A 22,217-nucleotide genomic window follows, 5' to 3' on the forward strand; every position below is an offset into this window, starting at 1 on the left:
TATACTGCCTGTCTCTGGGCTTTTCTTTGATTACCTTCTGGTATTAAAGGAAGTCTGTATTGGGATTCCCATGATCCTAAAGCTATATCTGTGTTTTCATAAGTCAGTCATAGGGAGAAAAGTAAGAGTACATGAAGGGGACTATGCGAAAGCCACATAGACTGGGGCAGTTCACATTGTTTGGTCAGAAGGGGATTTCTGTAAATTCTAGAGAGGTTACACTTCAGAGCACCCTCAGGTTTTTAGTGGTTTGGATCTACTGGATTTTACACTTTATTTGAATAAGGTGTCAGTGTTATACTATTAGACATTTATATCACTACTTTCAATCTGTTATATATATTTTTCTTGTTATGTCTTTACATCTGGTATTCACATTTATTACAAATTGCATATTACCTTATTATTCCTTGTAATCAATTTTCTCTCTTACTAGATATTAAGTTTCTCGGGAAAGTTTACTATTTTTATTTATCTACATATTCTCAGTGCCTCCAAAATTCTTTTATGCATATAGACTATGTGTTATTGAATGAGAAACTCCTCCTGAAATAAAGCTAAGTGATGGTTCTCAAACTTGATAACATACTAAAATCACCTGGAGAGTTTTTAAAGCATCTCTGTAATAGCCCCACTCCCAGAGATCTCGGCTTAATTGGTTGAGGGTGGGGCTTTGCATAGGTATTTTTTAATGATCCTGGGTAACTCTAACATGCAACTACAGGTGAGCACCCTTGATATAGGTCAGTGGCAAATAAAAGATTTGTATTACCTCTCCTCCTGAGCCATTTGCACTCAACACTTTTCTCCCCTGAACCTGGATATGTGCCTTCTTTGGACTTCTTTTTATGCTTATACATTTCAATTAACTGAATCACTTATTTTATGTGCTTTTACTTTAAATCAAAACTATTTCCACACAGTTGCAGTTTGAAAGGAGATCATTTATCATAACTCTTCTCACCTCTCTGGGTCTGCAACTAGAAGACATGGAAATACCAGCTTTGTTACTGATTAAGCAGATTTGGACACCACCATTTGCCCTATAGCCAAATGGGATACCTGATGTTCTGATGATTCACCACTAAAATAGATGGAATCATAGGTGCACCCTTATACCCTGGGGGAGTAACCTCCTGTTCCAGGTAAGCTTGTCATGTAGAAAATCAAATACACCTGCTCTTGTGGGCAAGCCAAGCAGAGAAAGAGCCTGAGCTGTACACCTGTTCAGTTCCTCCTCCCAGATTCTCCATCCTTCCCTTCTAAAAAGCCTGGAGAAATAGATTGCCTCCCTCCTTTCCCCCAACATACACTAGTTAAAACAAACAATGTTAGAGGCAGCCATTTTTAGTGTTTAATTTTGGTCTGTTTTTCCCCTCTCTGAAACAGTGATCTCCCTCCAAGCAGGTCTTTTCTTATTCTGTATGTGGATTCTCCATAGAATCTTCCCTTTACAGGTGGATGCCTGCTTTCCGGTTTTCCTGTCAGAAGAATAAAAGACCATTTTCATTTCTTTCCTTTCATTTTCTGTGTTCTCCTTTTGGGAAGGCAGTTGTTGGAGCCCCTATGTTGATTTTCTGAGAATCAATATAGAGGGTCCTACTGTTCTCTCCTTTTCTGTTCTCCTTTTTTCCTTTTCTTTTTATCTTGTTCTCCTTTCTGGGAGATTTCTGTTAACTTATATTCTAATTGAATTATGGTTATTTGTTTACTGTATTTTGAGTTTTAGTCCCTTTTTTTAATTCTTCCTGTTTTATGGATGCGGTGTTTTCCTTTAGATCTTTCGTGGTATAATTCAGAGTTCAGGAGACCTGTCCCATCTTCCCCTTCCCCATTACCCTGCCTTTATCTTTCCTTTCTGACTTTCTCCTTTCTTTCTTTCTTTCTTTCTTTTTTTTTGTCTCTATCTTTTCTACAGAAAGCATACTCTTCAAATGTGTGCTGATCATTTGCCCTTCTTTTATATTCGGGAGTGAGAATTGGAAGCCCATTGGAAGCTCTGTATGAGGACAAGGCTCACTCTCTGGTGAAACTCACAGTAGGGTGAAAGCTAAGTTTTTCATTAGGGAATCCTTGATGTTAATACATGAATGTATTTTCCCTGAAGCTGTCTGCTTCTTCAGAGAAAAATATTCTTTCTCTGTATTAATGAATTCAGGGATAAGGAGTGGAGCTAGGAAACTAGAAATGTCACTGTTCGGTTTAGAAACTTGAACTTAATCCCCATGTTTTCAGCTCCAAACATCTCTTCTGCCTTCCAGAAAATAAACCTTCTATCTCCTGTTGTCTGGCACTACCAGGCAGGGCAGATACCTGGGGATCCATTATTCCATATATGACAGGTCTTCAAAAAGTTCATGTAAAAGTTCCTATTATCATTTAATTCTATTTTTCCATGTACTTGTTGAAGTGTCCTTGTGCTTAGCCTTAATGTTCTATTTTCAGATTTGTACTTTACCCATTGTGTGACACCTGATTTCTCCAAGTCATGAAATTTTCATGAGTTTAATGAAAATCTGTGCCTTTTAATTGGGGATACCTAGGCTATTTACATTTAATGCTTGTGTAAATCTGTCCTCTTGCTATTTTCTATTTATACCATCTGTTCTTTGTTCCTTTTTCATTTTATTTCTGCCTCCTTTTGGGTTACTTATTTTATTATTATAATTTATTCAATCTTCATCTGCTGTTATACCATTTACTACAGTCTATCTTCAAGTGATGCTGTATCTCTTACATATAGCACTTGCACTTCTCTGGCCTTCAGTAGTTTTATCGGCAAGTACTGATCAGTACTCAGCTGAATAATCAAGGAGACCCCTTTGCAGATCTCAGGATCTCTCTCTGTGAAGATTTCTCCTCTCTGGTTTTCAGTCCTCTGAGTTCTAGGTCTCCTTGGATTCCCAGCTCTGTCCTTCAACACAGGGAGACCTCTGGGCTCTGCCTGATTTCTTTCCCTGAGTTGTGTCCTGGAGATTCTGTTTAGGCATTAAAACTGCAGCAACTGTATGGGTCATCTTAGTTCTTTACCATCTCGCAGAAATTGCTTTTGTCTTGTTAACCATTGTTTCAATATTTTATTTGTTTTTCTAGTTGTTTCAGGAGAAAGTGTAAGTCCAGTCCCCTGCTGTTCCATCTCAGCTGAAAGCAAGATGTGTGTTTATTAATATAAGAATGAGTTATTTCTTGTTCTCTGATGTCTCCTTTTCTTTTCTTTTGATCTTGTGGGTTTATACACTTTTTTACATATATATTTGTGTGTGTGTGTATATATATATGTATGTGTGTGTGTATAAAATGACAGTCTTACTGTCATTTTGGTGGTATTTCAGGAGAAAGAGGTGGATTGAAGAGAAGAGAACTGATGGTCCATTGATCACATGGATTTAAATCTCTGTAATACTTTTTACTGTATAACTAAGGCTGATATTTGAGATCAGAGCTGACATTTGAGATATTTTTTCATTTCTAGTATTAATAGTAAGTTTAATAATGAAGAATTAATGAACATAGTTGTCAGCTGTTCACCTGTACTATTGAATTATTTTTTACAGGTGTAAAATACCTTAGTTGCACATAGATCTTGGAACATAACATGACAGATCTGATCCATGTTGACAATGAGCAAGAATCATTGCTGTCCCCTTTTTGTATCTCTACATATGTAATATTGAAAACCTGGCATGTGGCTTAGGGCAAGTCAAGTTAGGGCACATTTTATATTGTCACAGTAATTAATTCAGTAAACACCTGCTCCCTGCAATATTTTTCAAAATACTATGTGATGATACAATGAATAAGGAATAAATAGTCTTTGTCTTCAAATTCCTCATAATTATGATTCTAAGGGCACATTAGATGAGCAGATAATACATTACATGTCTTATGACCCAGGCTAACATTTATCTAATGGAGATATCTGCACGATGCTTTGGGGATACAGAGAAAGGACCAGCCTAGAATACCATGCTAACCAAAAGCTATACACAGTTTGGAGGAGGGAGCCCACAAACACATTCTCAAAGTACAAATCAGAGCCGGAAAGATGGGAGAAGTTGTTTGCAGACAGAAGGAAACACATCTGCAGAAAGAAGAGCTGTGGCAGAGGACAGCCATTAGTGAGGAGGATGCTCAGAGGTGGGGGGGAGTGAACTTTAACAAATTTTACAGAAAGCTGTAATTGTGATCTAAGAAACAGTGCTAGACTCAAAGCTGGCAATGAATGAAGAAATGAATAAGGAATGGAAACTAAAAAAAGGAATATTTTGCTTTTTAAAAAACTTAAAGCTGATTTCAGTCTTTTAAGCCGATGTAAAGCACTTCAAGTAGTCCTCTGCCAAAACCCCCAAAGTCTTTATTGTAAAAGCTTGAGATCATCAGGGGTCTTTGCCCTAATTTTAATCTTATTTAATGTATTTTTGACTAATCCAGCATTCATATTGATTAAACCTTGAAATTTACCAGGTGAGTCATTTCTTCATGTCTCTATCAGAACAATTCTCCTAGTGGAGAAGGTTGGAACTGTTTGAGTAAGTCTATGAAATGAACTTGTACTATAAGAAACGTTTTTAAATTTTTTTAACCTTAAATTGTGCATATTAACCATTCACAATGGTGTGGATCTGGCATAGCTTCAAAGCCTGGGGGTGTTCCAAGTGATAATGTCATCCTGGTCGTAAGTCTAATATTTGTTTCTTGAGTTGCCAAGAAAGAAGTCAGGTGATTAGTCTAATAGTATCTAATTTGGTCCTTAATTACCTCATCTTGACTATTCACAACTTAGTGTGTATGAATGTAACATAAACATTAGTATAAGATGTTATTTTTTCCATTCTGAGCTGGTTTTCAGGCAGATCTATTATTTCATAAGCAAATAGGATAATTTACCATTGAATTATAAGCCCTAAAATACCAACTCCTAGGAAGATATCTTTTTCTAATTAGGGCCCTTCTTACAGAATTACAGTCTCTGATGCAGTGTAACATGCATAGCATATCATAAATATTGACTGAACGATGTAATGCCATAATGCTTGAGAGTGTTGGCTGAGAGTCACACGAGAATGGGAGCAATTTATTTATATATTTAAAACTTGTTTATTACCTTTAATATTTATTAAAGGTAAGCAACTGAAGAGTTAGCTTGCCTAAATGTTCCAGGAAATATTTTTCATTGCAATTTCAGGCACATTTTCTAAGTGTCTAGAAATTAAGTGTTTAAGGATGCTTTGCTGATACAGAGAGGGTGAAGAATATAACTGCTACAGCCAAAGATTGTCTGTGTATTAAAAAATTACATGTTAAATGAGAAAACACAAGTCAAGGGCTAAGCACATATTGAGTGCTCAATAAATTTTATATAGATGCATATATACACCAGGCAACTAAAGCCATTAGCTCTTAAGTGTCAGATCTGTGTGTAAATCATGCTTTGTTAAGATGAAACTTTATCTTACAATTAAAAATTGAATAGAAAATGAACTCTTTTGCCTCCCCTCTCCTATATAGCTTGGTAAGGAATACTTACTAGGGAGCCCCCCAATATCATGAGTGGGTTATAATGTAAAGCTTACTTATAAGGGTCCTGTTTTGAACTGAAAGCCACATTCTCCCATCTAAGCTCCATTACATGTGCATAGCAGGTTCTCAGAGCTGTCCACAGAAACCTGCTTATCTTCTGTTATAGCTGAGCTTAGCACTAATCACACCAGCTTGCTTCTATGTGCACATTATGTAACAGATTCTCAAGGAAAGTGAACCCACCTGTCTTCTTGGAATGCTATGAATATACATCTTGGCCTGCCTTTTGACAATGACAGCCTCTCTACCCAGACATTCGGGGAAGAGGGGACTTCACAGCTTGTTCATGGGGCTGTTCCTGGGCATGGAACAGTGGAGGTTTCTGCCCTGCCACTAGAGACCCACAGGATGTTCCCCAGCAGGGGCTGGCTGCCTGTTCACACACCGTTTCCTTTTTTTTCCAGGAGACACATTGACCACCCTCACTCCTTTCCAGGAGCTTCTCTTTCCCTAATCCAAAGTAGCAGGAAACAGCTTTTCTTAGCCTCTCTACTTCTTTACTGTTGTATGCATAGATGGTGGATAGCAGTGTCCACACCAGGGGCACAGGGTTACTGTTTAGTACTGATAATTCAAGAAAAATATCATAGGATATCTATTTCTGATATAACACCTTTCTTTCTCACCAGAAAAACTTGACACCTCAAAGAATAATCAGCATAAATTTCACCCCTCTCCGTATTTTTGCCTACAAGTTCTTTGTGTGCAACTGGTAAGACAGCAGTTTCTATTAAGCTCTGGTTCTGGGCAGGGACTCGGTGATCAGAGACACAGTTTCTGTCTTCAGGGAGGATGGCTAGTGAAGGACCTCCAGTTAGAAGGACCGTCACAATATATTCCTGTGATAGAGAGACACACAAGGTACTGAGGGAGTAGAGCGGAAAGGCGGAGAAGAGCAGACAGAAGAGGTTCCCACCTGAATTTATTTTGAGGATGATGAGTATTTACATATTAGGTAAATAAAGGTAGCAAAGGACCTTTCCTTTGCTGTTCCCTTTGCTAAGGGTGTGGAGTGAGACTGGGCACCTGCATATTGTCTCATAAGCCTGGTGTGTCAATTAGGCATCAAGGAGTGATGAAACAGGGCAGGGGCCAGAGGCATCTACAGAGATGAATGTGCGTACATCATCTCACCCTGGAGAAAATCAGTTTTCATATTTTACAGTGTCTCTTTCAGATTATTTTTAAAGTTGAGGTACTACCTGTTGTCTTTCAGATTGCTTAGGTGGAACCTCAATTTTATTTATAATCACCATCTTTGAAAACTTCCAAGTAGAGAAGTTTATAGAAGATACAGTGAATTCACCGCATTGAATCAGACTCCTCTTAGCTGTCTTGCTGTAGATTAATTATAAAGGACTGCCTTTGTTTGCTATTTTTCAGGTACCATGATCAACAGGATGTTACTAGCAACTTCCTCGGAGCAATGTGGTTGATATCAATAACTTTTCTCTCCATTGGTTATGGTGACATGGTACCTAACACATACTGTGGGAAAGGAGTCTGTTTGCTTACTGGAATTATGGTAAGTGTCTTTTTACTTCACATCTGTTTTATTTATGCTCAAGAAGGCACTTGAACAATTTTTTCCATGTGCCATGGTCATTATAAGCAACTCATTTTTCCAGCTGCAGGAAATCAGTATAAATAAGTCAGTTTGTGTCAGGAGAGAACATGAACAGTTCTAGCCTTAATTCTTCTCATCATCAAATTCCCTTGAAGACAGAGAGCTGCTAGATTACTCTTTGAGGGCCACGCACTGATGTGATAAACTGATTTGATCTTAAAACTTTGGTTTCATCAGGAAGTTCCTTAGATCTGGGTTCTTCCATTTTCTACCAGCTGTGTGAACTTGAGTGAAATTCTCTGACACTTACTTTTCTCATCTGTAAGATGTGGACCATAATAACTATATTGAAATGTGTTGAAGGGTTGAAGAATTACTTTGTGTTACATTAATTATATTATGATATTTATTATTTACTCCTTTACAAATACTCGTGGAGTGCCAGGCACTGGCCTTGGTACTGGGAACAGCAAAAGAAGACAGAAACTGTCCCTGTCCTGCCTCCATGGAACTTACAGGGGAAGGACCTACATTTAAAAAATAACTAACAAATAATTGTTAGTTACATTTGTGACAAGTATAGGAAGAAGATGTAAAGCTTCTGACTTGTTTTGGAGACAGGGGGAAAGGGATTGGATCTACTCAGAGAAATAATCACTGGAAAATTGACTTTTAAGCTGTGTGGGGAGTGAAGGGGGAGCATTCCAGGAAGAGGAAATGGTTTATTTGAAGGATTTCAGCCATGTCACTGGACCAGGTGTGCACAGAGCAGAGGAAGAAAGTGGCATGGCATGAGGCAGGGACAGGAGGCCAGGTCCTGTGGAACATTTGAGAACGGCGTGCCATCGATGGTGACATGCCAGTTCTTCCAGGACGCCTAACAAGCTCAGGCACGTTCTTTGCCTCTCACACACTATGATTTAGCCAGGACTGTTTGCTCCATTTGTTTTAGATATTATATGGAAAATGGGAGGCTAGCAATTTATGATGATCATGTGGGGTAAACTTTTAAATATTCATGCCAGAGGTGGCTTCAAATTGATGATGCACCATTTCATGACCTGGGTTTCTCTTCATTCCTTATCTGCTTTTTATAGTGTGGTTATAGCAAAGAGAGTTACCTTGGTGTTTGTTTGGTTTCTGACTACATAAGGATGTGAACCAATACTTTTAGCTCCTTGGTTTCTAAAATTAGGCACCCCTGCTCAACAACTCTACCGTGTCCACCCACAGGTTGGCAGGAGAGAGCACAGGCTGGCCATGTGAAAGCCTTTGAGTGGTGGCCATTGCAGAGTGCACACGGCATATATAGGGTGGGAACATTCTTCTCACTTGGTAGTATTGAACTGGGGTAAGGCAGCTAGCTGTGAAAATAAAATCCAGGGCCAATCTCAAGGTCATCAGTAGTAATAAGATGACCATATCAAGTCCCAACTGAGGATAATATAATTTGAGGGCATAATTTAACACTGTTTGCTTGCAAAAGAAAAATACAGTTTTGTGAATTATATTGAAATTTGATTTTTTTTTATACTTGGTATGCTCTATTATATGTTTACTATTGGATCACTTTCTCTTCTTTCCTCAAATGATAGCATTTTATTATATAGTGCTTTGGGAAATAAAATTTGCAAAGATGTATTTTTGGAAGGCCCCATAACAGGCCCACAGGGACATGAATTATGCTATTAATAAAAACAGAACTGGTAATTGAAGAGTCTTTCCCCTTGTGCTTCTTAAAAACAACTTCCTTAATGTTCCTTTTTGGCAAGATGTACCTCCTTTTATTCTTGAATCAGGTGTGTCTCAGGGTTTGTGCCAATAGGCTCATTTTTTGTGGGATCAGAGCCAAATTTGAGCTTAACCTTGCCTGAATCCTGTGGAACATTTATCTTTCCTTAATATTTCTTTGTCTCTAATATCTCAAGGACCACTTTGAAGTCTCATCTGACAGTACACATCTTTTATTTACTTGCTTGAACTGCTTCCTTGCTTAGGTTTCCCTGTTGATCTTAGTTTGTTTTCAAAAATAGAAGTTATAAGCATCTTTTAATATATATGGACACAAAAGTGTTATATGTAATGAAATGACAGTGACTTTGTTCCTGCCCTCTTAGCTCATGGTAAAACAGCCCCTTCACTCTTAGGCTGAGGAGCTCCATTCCCTCTCCCTCAAAAGAAACTCACTGACTTCTTAATTGACCTGATCAAAACAGTTTACTTGCATACAGAGAAATTCACTAATCTTTGAGTAACCTACTTGAACTTCTATGTAGAGTTGGACTGTCCCTATCCCTAGGCCAAGCACATTGCCATGGAGTCAGGCTACAGGGCAATCTTCTGGGGGTTGATATCTCATGTAAATTCCCTAGTGATCAAGAGAATACAGACGGCAGTTACCTAGATGTTAGCATGGAGAAAGTTTGGCTGACAATATAGATTTCTAAAAGAAGATATTTCTTTTCTTAGTACAATAAAAGGTTATTTCCTTAAGATGAAATGTGTTTGTTTCGTTAGACAAACTGTGTTTACTTTTGTTTTCTCTTGATTTTAGGAAGTTTCAATGCCAGTTTGTCATTACTGGGTTATCTAAGCCAGAAACGACTTGTTTTTATTTCAGGTGTTTATTTGCCTATTCTCCCTTGGACTTTTGCAGCTTACGTTAAGTAAAATGCACGTTGTCAGATTTCCCATGAGTCATCTCTCTGTCTCCGTCTGGCTCTCTCCCCTTCCCTGGCTCTGGCCTTTAATAAATTGTGAAAAAGAAATAAAATTTACAATACTCCTGAGAGAGCACAGAGCATCTCTGAATCATCTTGTATATTATCTCTTAAGTATTGTTTCTTTGTGCTCTTTTATATTTGAATTTTCTTGTTCTTGTGTTTAAGAAATTTTTATGGAATTTATATTTTTGTTTTCATTTTGGAGTAAATAGACTTGACCTAAATGCTAACCTGTATAAAGATTTCTCATTGTAAAAATATACACATAAGAAAATTAGCACTGCTTGTTTTTTTCATAAAGCTAATTGAAACTGATGAATTATTTCATGCCATCATCTTAGATGTTCATATTTCATTGACCAAAACTCTAAATTAAGCTGTAATTTAAAATATTTTAAATGGCTAAATTTGTCTCATGAGTCATATTTTTGGGAGCCATGGACATTAGATTAAGATTAATCTGCAGTGCTCTGGGCAGAAATATATTGTTAAACCATGAGGAGAGATGGTTTTATATAATATTTCTAAGAAAGAAACAAATGGCATTATCAAAAAATAGCCTCTCCTTGCCTGAAATGTAAATTGTGAATCCAAGACAGTCATGCACAGCTTTTCTTGTAATACTTAGGTTGTGTTTACAATGTTATACATACATCATTATGGAACTACTAAAATAGGGGAATCTTAGATACTGAAATGCTTTAACAAGAATTCCAATGTGATGGATCAAACAAGTCAAGTGGAAATTTCTCTCCTACCAGGACCTCCTTAGGAATTAGAGCTTGAGACAAAAATCTCTTCTCCGCTGGATATTATTTTTAAAACATGAGATCATGGGATCGCCTAATAGAAAAAAGTCACTCATTACCCTTCAAGAGAAAGCCATTAAAATTATAATTACTTATTTTCTCCTTATTCTTCTACCCTTCCTCTACTTGAGGAAGTACTAAGGACCTGAGGATTTACTATTGTAGATGTCATAATAACCATTGAGATAAATTCTAAATGGCTTCATTCTTTTGGTTGAAGGTGGTAGGCAAACAACATTGTTAGATCATAGAGTCTTAGCTTTTTGTCAGCACCAGCTGGTTTTTCAATGTCTCCAATTTTACAATAGAGAAACAATTGTTTTACTTAGCATTTAAAAAGTTATCCTATCATTTTATATCTATACATACAGACATAACACATCCTGAAAGCTATGAATTTTCCTTTACCTATGAGTATAAATGATTGTTTCAAGAGTGGAATATAGCCTCATTGGTAAGGGTATCTCTTGTCTTATACTAAAACGAAGGTCATTCATTTGTAATTTTTGCTTTTCTATTTCTGTAAAATTATCACAATGCTTGTCGGCCTTTTGACTACTTACAGCATGGATGCCTGAGTTTTTTGGCATAATTATCTTTAAATATAGAGTAATATCTGTTCATTCCTATGGACCCAGGTTATTATCTAATAAGTGGTTCCCTAATAATGATCTATAAACCCCTGGATTTTGACAAAGTCTAGTATGGATCCCTCCGCAAAAGTGATGTCACTTCAGATACTTGTGATTTAGGTCTTTTCCTGTCTGAGTAGTAATTTTTTATAAACAAAAGCAATGCATAAAGATTTCCCAGTTCCTAACAGTTTGAAATCACCACACTAATTTTTAAAATTTTACTCAGGGAAAAACAAACAAAAAAAGTCAATCTAGGACAGAAGCCTTTACACCACCTTGCCTTTTCCTTAAGATAAGAACATTTGATAACAATCCTGTCAGCATCAAATTTGCCCTGGGTTGAGGAGTCTCAATTAAACATCACATAGCAACCCAGTCAGTTGTCAGAGTTACATAGTTTTTAATCCTGAAGGGTAGTTAACACTACACTGTTAACTCAGTCAGGGGATGTTCCAAAGCACAGCAATGAGTTAGCTGTGCTAATAAAGAGAAATGACAGGTATTAAAGAGGGCCAAACCTAAGATCTGATTCTATTCCTGCTACTTTCTCTCTCTCCATTTGAGGATTTTTTTGTGTCCTCTGCCAGTGGACATAGAAATCCTGAGAAACTAGTCTGAAGCCTTTCCTTGGTGTTGCACTTATGTGAACGGGCAAAACAACACTCTAGTCTTTTTTTTTTCAATGTCTTGTATCATTTAATATCAGGTGTTTAATATCAAATCATAATTTTGAAGAGGTTTTTACTTTTGGTTTGTTTGCTTTTTGGTTCTTTTTGGTGCGCTCATTGAATCTCATCAAATTAAGGCCCAGTGAGGAGAGTGTGTCTTTAAATTCTTACAATAGTTTCTATTTTGTGCAGAGCAGCAGGAGCAGATGATGGGCCTTTTCAGTCATAAGGCTAAATTCCCCACCAATGCCCTGAATGGACCTTCACTTCTCCCTAAGAAAATTTCATAAGAAGTATGACACCTGCTTTCTTCCAGGTACAGGCAAATATAGCTGAAAGTTGCTGCGACCTAGCACTTAGGTCATTCCCTCCACAATTCCATGTGATTTTTCTAAACTCTCAGCACTTTTAGTTGACAGAGCTGCCCTTCCTATCTCTAGGGTATGGGCATTCACACTGGCACTGTGGCTGATAAGGAGCTTTAAACTCAGAGACGACTCATTGTTGATGACCAGCCTTATGCAGTACTTACTTCTTTCCAACCCCCAGAGTACAAGAATGAGCTGAACAAGCAAATCACTATAAAGGAGACTTGGGTTTCCCAGGCCCAGGCTTCATCACTGAACTCAAACATGACACCCCTCCTCCCCTCGTCCTTAGGATGAGGCCATATGAAATTGACCCCTACCCTCCAGCAGCAAATATCAGCTTGTATTTGAAGAAACTCAGAGGTACGGCATTTTCATTAGAGGGAATTTGTCTTCAAAACTTCCTTGAATGCTATTTATTTTCATAAACTGAGAAAACCTTGCAAAACTCCAACGGGATATAATATTAAAGCTGAATGTTTTATAGAATTTTATTTTCTAGAATTGATTTTTTTACATATTTTTATGAAAGAATAATTATGCAGACAAGTACAGTAAAAATTGATTTATGGTTCTAGGATATTCAGTCAATCATCCCCAGGGACAGAATAATAGGTGATGTTTTCAGATATTCATCCCTCTTGGAGGACAAGCTGATATTTTTAAATGAAAGTTAATCTTAAAGCTGCTTTATTAATTTTTAAGTAAAAAGCATTTTTTTCCAAATTAACTATATTCCAATAAATTTTAATTACAGTCTAACAAATAGACTGGCTATCTATTTTAATAAATTGGCTATCAAATTGAAGTTTGAACTTTTAGGAGCTATTATAAAACCCACAGGAGGATAATTTAAGACTGGATTAGTTTGAACATTAGTGGATTTTATGTGAGCCATTTTCCATGGTGGTGAGGATTCTGGAATTTCCAAAAAGAAAATTGTAAATTTCATTATTATGTTGAATCTTTGGAAGTTGCCTTTTCAATAAGGAAAGAAAGACTTTCCCCAGTGTGCTATTGAAGGAATTTCCCTTTTCCATAGGCTTATATCCTTAAGTTATAAAAGCTTCATCCCAAAGTGGGCTTTCAAAATGATTCTTGGATGTATTTGCAGGATCAATATAACCAGGTGATTTAGAGTAAAAATGTCACTCCTTTGAAGTTTTCAAACATAACGTGATAAATGGTCTTGGGAAATTGGGCTACCTGAACTTCTTTTACATTCCAGGGATCCACATAGCTCACAATTTCTGTGCTATCATGGAGAAGGATACAGTGGAGAAAAGCACTACATTTTAATTTGGCGTCTGCTGAGACTCTCCAGGTGCTGGGATTTAACTATAGTTTATGCTGTCTGGTTGTCATTTTTTCAGTCTGATCTGGTTTAGGGTAATGTGCTTTAACGATGCTTGTCATTACTTCATCTTTTCTAAGGCAGGGTCTGGCTTCCTCTTCTCCCTCTTCAATTCATTTTTTTCTCTTGTGATAAATCAGCCAAGGGAGACCTAAACCTTTGCTTTTGGCCTCATAAACACATTGCATTTTCTTTCTTTGTTTTTAGGTGCCAAAACATCTTGAAGTGACAGGTTAGTGATCTGCTTAGATTTTTCCCTAAGAACATAAATGAAATGGAAGAAAAATTTTCTGACTTTGGTGAAGGGAGTATGACTCATCATGTTAAAGGCATACAGGGATCTTAATTTCAGAGAGTAGCATATGTTAATCCCAACTGTTTCCATATGGATCGTGGTGGTGACAAGCTTTGGAGAAAATGTTGTAAAAGTATACTTAACTTTCATTCTTATTTACTTTAGGAAACAGAATGGTCCTGGAAATAGACACTGAGTGGACAATAATATTTTGCCATTACTTAAATTACTATAACCACTGATGTATTGGCAGGAATTTACCTTGAACCTAGAAAGCTTTTGGAAGTGAGCCAGCTTCATTTTGCATAATTCTGAAAAATAAAATTTAGCTTTTGGTATCGTGATTCTATATCATATCAAATTTTCTTATGTTTTGTTAAGAACTTGGGGAGGAATAAGTTTATGGATTCCTTAATTAAAATAAGACAAATGTAAGGAGTTAAGGGCTTTGTATTTGAACAAAAGGAGGTTTCTAAGTGGCTCTGGAGGTACAACTTAAAGGGGTACAGTTAGGATAATGGAGTAAGGTATATAGGTGATAGTTTCCATCATCACTAAATTGTCAGATTCACTTGCTCTCAATTTTCAACAAAAATACTCACTTTAGTGCATACATCCTTGGTGAGTGAGAGAATACTCAGTGAGAAATGGACCAGCAACAGGAAAGAATAAAGCCCAAGAATAAACACAGATAAAAACTGACTTCTAAATGCTCTTGATACCAGTGATTTTCCACTCCTGTTAGGATTTTGATTTCTTTCCAGAAGGATCTCAGCAGTGGCCACCTGCCGGGGGAGAACAATATTCAACTTTTTCTGCCAACCACTCTCTCATAGCTCTCTTTCTAGCAGTTAGGAGCCCCTCAGATTTTTACATTCTCTGCCTATTAAAGAACCTTTGCTACCCCGAATCTCACAGGATTCACAGACTGAGGAGTAGCTGGGAGCATACCTGCAACAGGTGATCCTGCGTTTGTCGAGCAAATGCTATCCCTTACAGTGGGGAGGTTCAGATGGCTATTGTGGGTGGCCACTGATTCTGTCTGCCCCTCATCGGTCTGCTGTAACTATTTCAGTTTTGTAGTAGAGTAGTAGATGTTTGAAAGTCAGCAAAATGGTTATAGCTGCTTCCAAAGGCTGTTCTTTTACTTCATTGGCATCCAGCTCTAAAATCACCTTGCTTTCATTGTCTGCACATGGCACAAAGTATCAGGATAACTCTCACCCCCCACTGCCTCTATGTTCCTTGTTTATCATTTCATAAAGGTCTTCATAAGTAAGTGAAATGACTCTGATGAGATCCGTAACTCTTGTTCTGATATAAAGTAGTTTATGACATTTGCCATAATCTCCCCATAGCCTTCTTCATCTAAAGAAGTAACTCTAAGATGGAGTCACCTGGACAGCTTTAAAAAAAAAATCAGACACCTGGGCTTTATCTCTTGATACTAGGAATTACTAGGTTGGTCTCAGTATTGGGATTTTTTTGTTTGTTTTACAAATTCTTCAAGTGATTCTAGGTCACAGTCAAGGTTGAGGACTACTGATTTATAAGTTGCACCAGTTATAAATTGACTTATTTAGGTAATTAACCATATTGCTCAATTTTTATACATTCACACTTTAAGAGTTTATCATATAAAATAAGGTGAATTTGAATTTGATTTGTTTTAAAATACAGTGCTACATAATGCATCATGGATATGAAAATGACTACAAATAAGAACACACATGACCCTAAATACAGATGTAGGTATTATAAAATGAAGTAAAGGGTAGGAAATATATCAGTGTTAATTAAGGTTCATAACTGAATAATAACTGTGCTTTAGCTGTCTCATCTCTAAAATCAGAGGGTTAAACCAGATAATGTTTAAATACCTTCTAGCCTCTTTCTCTGATCATATAATTTGTAGCACTTCATTTCTGAGGATACTGATTTCTTCCTAGAATTAGATGGAGGAGGATATTCAAACCCTCTGGAAATATATTTAGACAATATCAGCTCATCATTAAGGCCGTGTCTCATGATTATAATTATCAGGCTGTGGCAAGACAGTGTATTTGTTTTCCCCTTTTTTCCTTACTCTTGTACCTCCTCCCAGATTTGTTGCACCAACTCATTCAGTAAGCCCCCAAAATTACTCTTTGGTCCATTACTGAATTGCTAAGTCACACTATTAATTCAAATAAACGTAAAAATGATTCTATAATGTATCACCAATATTCCAACTACAGAGATGACCTCTTTCCACAGTTGAGCTTATTTCTGCCCAGTTTTTTTTTTTTCTTCTCTAATGTGAATCCTTTTTAAAAAAAGAAAGTAGGGTGCATATTGTGTATACAATTTCCTAACTTGCCTTTTTAAACATTATATTGTATCTTTAAATATTTTAGGAATAAAATTTTATATTTATGGATATGCTTTAAGTTACAGGCCTCCAACCCATGTATGTAGTCACTGGTCTTTCAGCAAAGAAGACGCCCACATCTTAGAACTTGGAACAAGTACACCTTGATCAAAGAGGGGGAGGACTGTAGTCTTTGCGATATCAGCGTTACACTTCTTTTTCCAAGAGATCAACACAATGGCCTATAATTGGAAAAGGAAGGTGACCCAGGCCTTTCCTCATACTAGTAACCCTCTAAAATAGTAGAATGGTTATTCCTTACCTTCAGCACACCGTGTATCTCTGTTGTCCAGATTCACATCACTGTGCTCTTCCTGTGATCCTTTCTGTTATACACATGGAACAGTCAGGTTGTGTGTATGCTGAGATAATTCATCTCTTTCATTCCTGGTACATTACAGTTGATTGGCCTGAAGGCCTGCTGGTTTCACCTTGGGAAATTATGGAGTATTATTCTTTAGAGAAAAATTCTTATTTGTATTCCATTCATTTATGCTAATTTGTTCATTTCTTATTTGTTCCTATTACAATTACAGGGGTATAACTGATTTGCTTTGTTTTTTAAGAACTCTCTGAAATACATTGTTACTTTTTTGCAATTTATTTCTTATCATAGAAATGTGTTTTATTCAAATATCATGCTATAGTTCATAAAATATGTGAATTAGGTTTTATAATCCCAGTTATATTACTTGACATTTATTTTCTGTAATAGTATTGAAGACACTGAATACTACAACTTTTTATCTTGAGAAATGTATGCATTTGGTGCAAAACATTATCTAATGTGGCTAAGAAAGAAAGTAGTAACTCTTTGGGGTTCTCTTCTCTCCTTTTCAGGGTGCTGGTTGCACAGCCCTGGTGGTAGCTGTAGTGGCAAGGAAGCTGGAACTTACCAAAGCAGAAAAACATGTGCACAATTTCATGATGGATACTCAGCTGACTAAAAGAGTAAGTCACCACCCATCTTCAAAGGGAATATTGCTTTTTTCAGTCTTGAGAAATATGGTTTTTACTTTGACATCCAAAGCTGAGATGACATAGTTTGAAAGTTGAGGCATTCTTGGAATCAGTTCCATTCTTTCATATGAGAGTTCTTCTAAGAGTTCATGGAAAGATTCATATTATCTTTTAATGAACTTTTTGAAATACCGTTGCATTTTGAAAGTAGACTATTCCTAATTTTAGGTCAGTTAGGAAATAATTGGACAACCTTGGTATTTGTTCAAGAATAAAAATAGGTCACATAAATCTAAAATAGGCATACTTAACATTTAAGTGCAGTATGCAAGAAGAAAGCAATATTGGAATAAGTAGGAGGGAATGTACTGTCAATGTAAAATATGAATTATTTTTATTGAAACATAATTGATTATACATATTTGTGTACAGAATTGGCTGTCAGTATTTGTGTGCAGTATGTGATGATCAAATCAGGATTGTTGGCATATTCATCATTACCAAAGGTCCTCATTCTTTGTGTCTACTAACCAATTTCTCCCCCCCCCCAAAATAACCACAGTTCTGTTCTCTCCTTCTGAAAGTTCAATGTGTTTGTTGTTTTTCTTTTCTGTTTCTGTTTTAGCTCCCAATTATGAGTGTGAGGACATGTGGTATTTCTCTTTCCCTGCCTGGCTTATTTCACTTAATGTAATTTTCTCCAAGTTCATCCATGTTGCTCTGAATAGCAGATTTCATTCTATTTTGTGGCTGAGTATTATTCCATTGTGTATATATACCACATTTTCTTCATCCAGTCATCTGTCGATAGACATTTATGAGAAGGTGATAATGAATATTTTTTTATTGAACTTCTATAAGCAAGTCACAGTTCTAAAGAGAGAAGTTGCAAAGACAAATAAGAAACAACCATTGACTTTCAGAAGCCCAAGACAGGGGCAGAGACAGGCCCTCTTCATGACTTCAAGGCCATCAAAGTGATGTTGAAAATGGTATAGCATCCAGATAGATCAGAGGAAAACAGGGATCACCGTGTTTGTGGAGCATTCACTCAGGGCCAGGCATGTTCCAAGCTTGTTCCACCCTCATAATAACTTCATGAGGGAAATGCTGTTATTGTGCCAATTGTATCAATGTGGAAACCAAGATAGAGAGGTTAGGTAACCTGCTCAAAGTATCAGATGAAGGTGGAAAGTTGTGTACGAGGAAAGAAGATTTTTATTAGACTAAACTTTTAGCCTCTCTTGATAATCACTCGAGACACCAAAATACCAAAGTCAAATTATAGAAGAGTCATCTTGCTGTGTAACTACTTCCCAAAGTGGAATCCAGTCAGGCTGTCCCTGAAGTAACAAAATACTTGTCATTTGGTAACTTCACCCACAAAAGAATCAATAGAGATTTCAAGCAGAGTTCCAACTTTCAGTATTTTCACTCACTCTTGATTTTGGTTATGTGTATAAAAGTAATCCTGTTTAACAGAGTAAATTCTTTCTCACAGATTAGTCATGAATTCCAGTTACCGTGCTAATGCTTTCTGAGTTACCTACCAGACACTATTGTGCGATCTTATTGCAGTTAGGAGATCCAAATTTATACTAGACAATCAAAGCCTCTCAGTTTCAGATACCCCATTTTTTGCCCGGATTTACCACTTTGGAATGTCTCTTACTCTCCATGATTTCCTCTTATTTTCTTCCAACTCCTGAATTTGTCCTCAAAATGCATGAACATTTCTAAATTGGGAGAGTGGAGGGAGAGAGGTAAATGAGGAGCTGAACAGTGGGTTGGGTTTCTTTTTCTTTTCAAAGGTCTACTAGGAAATGAAAATCCATACATATGATGTTACTAGTCCACATCTAATCCAGAAGTTGTAGATGTTTTGTATATTTCATCATGTGCTTATTCGATCTTTCAGGGTTCTGTACTGCATAGTTTGTGTTTAAGAGTCACAGTTTTACAACATCAAAAGAATGTTCCCATAAAGTCCCAATATCCATATAATTTTATCATGAAGATTATACATCTTCTCAGAAATTATGTTAATGTCACACTTAAGATATTAGGCAGAAAAATGCATTAAAATACCATATAGCCCATATGTTTGCCTGTAAATCTTCTCAGCAGTAAAAAGAAATTGTGATGGGATCACAAATAAGAAAGCCAAGATAGCATGTTTGTACAGATTTCCCATGTTTCATAAGCAGGTTTTTAGTTTTATCTTAAGAAGGAAGTATGTAATTTCTCTAAATGTCACTTTGGAATATTGATATTCCATATCTTAATTATCAAGACATCTTAAGAGTTAGAAAAGATCGGGCTTTGAGTATAAAATCTGTAGTACCACATTGTTATCTACCACCTTTGATGAATATTTTTTTGAGATTCACAGAGATCAACTAGTTGCATTCAGGAGACATTCCAGGTTGGTTTTATAGTGTAGTTACTGTAGTCCAGGGTCTTGCAACCTCAGCACTAATGACCTTGTTGGCGGGATGAGTCTTTGTTGTGTGGGACTGTCCTATGCATTTTGGATGCTCATCAGCATACTTGGCCTCTACTGACTAGATGCCAGTAGCACTGCCTCCCACTTGTGACAAATTTCTCTAGACATTGCCAAATTTTCCCTAAAGGGGCAAATTCACCTGCAGTTGAGAACCACTGCTTTAGCTTGTTATGCCCCAAGGATGTGACATCTTAAAAGAGAAGAGACTGAGACAGTTTCCCATAACATATTCTTTGAGTCTACTGAATTGATTGTAATTTCTCTTTTCCTTGGAATTACATGTTTTCTTAACCAAAATATACTGTGTACCTAACATGGTTGAGGTTCTGTGTTAACTGCTGAGGATGAAGAGCTGAAATTTTGTATTCTAGGACTCAGAGATTTTTAAGCTTTTATAGTACTGACCACCCAGAAAATCAGATAAGCTCTGATTTTTCCTGCTTAGCAGAAGAATGCACTTGTCAGCTCTTGCTCATGTTGCTTATGGGTCCCGTAAAGCCCAGTCAGGGCCCCTTTAGAGGACTATGGATCAAGGATTTAGATTCGTGGATCTTGATGACCTTTCTTTAGTTTTTATAAATGGGACTCATTTCCTCAAACTGGCCAAGTTTTCTGATGTTACAGCTTTTTTGTTGTTACAAGTTCTTGTATACTTTAGATAACCTTCCTATAGTAATGTTGCATAAAGAGTCAGATTGCTTGTAGAAAGCTTTTTCAGGAAGAAGTACTGTACTAATTTCAAAATTCATATTCTGCCCTACGCTTATCATGCTTTATTAATTCCATATCATTACTACTTTTTAAAAGTGGAACTACTTTGCAGTCTTTCTTAGGACCAGAGTCTCTTACAGGTCTGAGAAAGATGTTCCAGCAAGCTTGTTGACAGATCAATTTTTACAGGAGAGATGTCCCTAAGTAAATGTATAAATGTTAAAATGGCATTAGAATAAAACAAATTTCTGGTTTATGATACCCATTTCCTTATTATATTCAACACAATACATGAAAATAATAGCCCTCTTATAGTCCTCTCTTTGTTATTTTATACAAAGTCATCAACTTAATGAGTATCATTTACTTGGAACTTGATTTCATTTGGTTGTTTATGGAAATTCTAAATGGACCCATTTTAAATGGGCCCATTTATAATTTTAACTTCTTAAATAAAAATTCTAAAATACTGAATGATCATTTGTGAATGATTTCATGGGAATAACCAGGAGTAAACAAGTCCTAAAAGCCATACACAGTTTCTAAGATGGGAGATTAAAACTACAAATTCAAGGGTACTATATATTGTTTGAGAAAAGTTACAGAAATATACAACTATTTCTTGAAACACTAAACAGAAGAAATTAATTTTTCTGATGGTTACCAGGGGTAATGGTCACAGATGTTCTGACATCTGAATATGACTCTAAAGAAAAAGCACTATGAATGTTAAAAGATAGGTTATTCTCCCAGCAACAAATGTAACTTTCCAAGCCTTCGAGTATGTATCCTTACTGAATTGAACAATTTTATACAGAAGTCATTTCTCTGTACAACTACATTAACCAAATAAAATATTATATTTGAAAGTAGAACACACTATTCATTCTGGACCAGCATTGAGGAAGATTGTTGTTTGCAGTTCTAAAAATTTACATGACACTCTGCAATTCCAAAATGTCCAACAGGTGCATGTACCCAAAATAATCTAACGATTTCAAAACAAAAGCAAAGTATCAATAATTTGTCACCTAGCTTAGTAACACAGAACCAGCTATTTAATAGATTTTTCAAAATAAAAGCAAAGTATCAATAATTTGTCACCTAGCTTAGTAACACAGGACCAGCTATTTAATAGATTTTTCAGTTTATCACTGTACAGAGGCATTGTGTCTACCATGCTAGTCCTTTTGAAAATATATTATTATTACTGATAATTCAGGAAACCAAGAGGAAATCTTAGATTGTGGTCGTTTAGGATACCTTCATTTTGGAAAGAAACTTGAAAATAAGCAATTCTGGGAACCCAGACATAATTTTTAAAGTTGCTAGATATACCAGGAAAGATAATTGTGCATGTTAATGTCCACTGTGTTTCCAAACCTGTTAAGAATTCTCAGTAAGATCCATAATAAGAACACATAAAAACACTATTATACAGTTATATGTCGTTTCCTATATGTCTCTTAACAAGTGAACAGAAATTGCAGAGGATTAACCCTCATGGCTTTTACATTGTCCTTGGCTACCTTGCCCCATGGGTTAGACACAAGATAAATGGATCACTTGGCTTTGCCATGTTCCAAGGTACAACATTCCCCACTCTAAAGGAGAACTGGGAGAGGGAGGTG

General features: G+C 36.5%; 1 protein-coding gene across 2 annotated transcripts in view; it reads left to right on the forward strand.

Moving 5' to 3' along the window:
- KCNN2 (potassium calcium-activated channel subfamily N member 2) overlaps positions 1-22,217 on the forward strand; it is a 142,876-nt gene that overhangs the window by 108,575 nt on the left and 12,084 nt on the right. For both annotated transcript variants that reach the window (XM_063086094.1, XM_063086095.1), the window contains 2 exons: positions 6,964-7,105; positions 17,250-17,360. In XM_063086094.1, the coding sequence (XP_062942164.1) occupies positions 6,964-7,105; positions 17,250-17,360 (253 nt within the window). The remainder of the gene's footprint in view (positions 1-6,963; positions 7,106-17,249; positions 17,361-22,217) is intronic.

Source organism: Cynocephalus volans, chromosome 2 (assembly GCF_027409185.1).
Source record: "Cynocephalus volans isolate mCynVol1 chromosome 2, mCynVol1.pri, whole genome shotgun sequence".
NCBI lineage: Eukaryota > Metazoa > Chordata > Mammalia > Dermoptera > Cynocephalidae > Cynocephalus > Cynocephalus volans.